The sequence below is a fragment of the Gobio gobio genome, assembly GCF_949357685.1.
Source record: "Gobio gobio genome assembly, chromosome: 7".
In the NCBI taxonomy this organism is placed as follows: Eukaryota; Metazoa; Chordata; class Actinopteri; order Cypriniformes; family Gobionidae; genus Gobio; species Gobio gobio.
In genome coordinates, this window is record NC_137103.1 from 54,539,986 (window position 1) to 54,542,485 (window position 2,500).

The 2,500-nt window shown below is 34.8% G+C and overlaps 1 protein-coding gene across 1 annotated transcript in view; it reads left to right on the forward strand.

The window, feature by feature from the left end:
- The window catches only part of LOC307128849 (inactive dipeptidyl peptidase 10), a 51,644-nt gene that overhangs the window by 35,772 nt on the left and 13,372 nt on the right, over nucleotides 1–2,500 (forward strand). The window contains exons 19-20 of the mRNA XM_079820858.1: nucleotides 1,204–1,273; nucleotides 2,326–2,500. The exon at nucleotides 2,326–2,500 is cut by the window's right edge and continues 20 nt beyond it. Of these exons, the coding sequence (XP_079676984.1) occupies nucleotides 1,204–1,273; nucleotides 2,326–2,500 (245 nt within the window). The remainder of the gene's footprint in view (nucleotides 1–1,203; nucleotides 1,274–2,325) is intronic.

A 2,500-nucleotide genomic window follows, 5' to 3' on the forward strand; every position in this document is an offset into this window, starting at 1 on the left:
TAGTAAATAGTTAATTCATCATTTATAAAGCATTAATATACATTAATAGGCAGTTTATAAATACAGCTATAAATGTTTTATTCTTGATTTATAAGCATATCTATACTGTGTTTAATAATTGTATTTTCATACTTTATAAATGATCAATTTATAATTTCTAAATTAAGTATTACATTATTTACAAACCAGTTAGTTAGGAGTTGTCAGTGGTTCATCAGATCATTTAGAAAGTGTAAGTAAAGGATTAATAAATGTACATTTATACATCTTAATATTTAGACATATTGTAATAGTTACTCAGTGTGTTAATAAATACTTTATTAACATGTATTCCTACTGTGATTTCATGATTAATTCAGGTCGTTATAAAACATTTAGTAGTTGTCAGTAAACTCTTTTAGTGATATTTTGCAGTGTCAAAACAGTAGAGCAGAGAACAGAAGTGCAGAAGAGAACTGAGACTTTATACCTCCTTTGTAAAAGCTTTACGAGGCATAAATAGTCCTCACTTTAGATGAGCTCACAGAAATAGTTTACTTACAACTACTAAATGTTTTATAACTACCTGAATTAATCATGAATTACAGTAGAAATACATGTTAATAAAGTATTTATTAACACACTGAGTAACTATTACAATATGTCTAAATAATAAGATGTATAAATGTACATTTATTAATCCTTTACTTACACTTTCTAAATGATCTGATGAACCACTGACAACTCCTAACTAACTGGTTTGTAAATAATGTAATACTTCATTTAGAAATTATAAATTGATCATTTATAAAGTATGAAAATACAATTATTAAACAGTATAGATATGCTTATAAATCAAGAATAAAGCATTTATAGCTGTATTTATAAACTGCTTAGTAATGTCTATTAATGCTTTATAAATGATGAATTAACTATTTACTAATGCTTAACTAATGCTTCATAGCGTGTAGTTATTATAAAGTGTTACCGACTTAACCATATCATGACCCCTTTAAAAGCATGAATTATGATTTGACCGTTAAGACAAAACATCAGACCTGTACCACATATTGGCCCAAATCAGATATTCACACTGTTAACATAAAACAGATAACATATGAGCAAAAGGGAAATCTGATTTTGTCACTTTTTGTCTTCAGTCTGAATGGCCTCAGATGGTTTTCCTGATTCAGTGACAGATGTGTGTTTCCTGTGTGTTTACAGCACTGAGACTTGAGCTCAGCTTCCCTCCACAGTTTGAAGAGAGCAAGCGGTACCCTCTCCTGCTGCTGCTGTACGAACACACACACACACACACACACACACACACACACACACACACACACACACACACACACACACACACGAGGAGATTCCATAGGCCTAATGGCTTATACCGAGTTAATTACATTTTCTAGCCCCTAACCCTGAACCTACCATCACAAAAAACGTTATGGATTTTTTAATTTTTAATAAAAATAAAAATAAATTTAGTTTGTTTATTAGCATTTTGATTTACAAGGACGTAGACATGCCCTCATAATGTAGGGGGCGTGGCCTGAAACCTGAATACACACTACAACTTAAGGACTTACAATGAAAGACCTATATAATGTATGTCAAACCAATACACACACACACACACACACGTCATTCATAGAAGATATTCTACTAACTATAAGTAACTTTGCAACTACGTCAACTTATTCTACTAACTCTACCAGTTTAATTACACTGCCACAATACTCCATTAACTGATCAATATATTTTTGACTGGTGGGCAATAAAAGAAGGAAATGTAATATTGACATTGTTGCTGTCAATGACGAATCCATCATGGCGGAGAATATCAAATGTTTTAATTGCAGGTTAAATTCTAATCCTCTTTTTGTTAATCTGGGTTTAAAATTAAGTGGTGCAACACAACTCGATTTAAAATAAAGCCTAGATCAACAAATCCTAGATTAGCTCTAAACTGTGCTTGATTTAATTATGGTTGAATTCAGTATTTGGATATGATCACACACTCCTCTGACGTTTCACCAGGAAACAAAATTGCTGCTGTAAACACGTTTGACATTAATGAGCTGTGCTGCATGTTAAAAATTGGACTTTATTTAAAACTTAAGACAGTGAAAATATATAGCGAGATGTGGTGCAACATCCATCTAGCACGTCTGCTCATGCCACACCAGTCTGACCTCTCTCTCTGTGTGTGTGTGTGTGTGTGTGTGTGTGTGTGTGTGTGTGTGTGTGTGTGTGTGTGTGTGTGTGTGTGTGTGTGTGTGTGTGTGTGTGTGTGTGTGTGTGTGTGTGTGTGTGTGTGTGTGTGTGTGTGTGAGATAGTGAGTGTGAACCTGGCTGCCAGCAAGTGAACGAGCGCTTTCGTCTGGAATGGGCCGATGTGCTGGTCAGCTGTGATGATGTCATTGTGGCCCGGGTGGATGGCCGAGGGAGCGGCTCTCAGGGACAGCAGATTCTCCAGGATCTTCACAAGCGCTTGGGGCTCGTGGATGCAGAC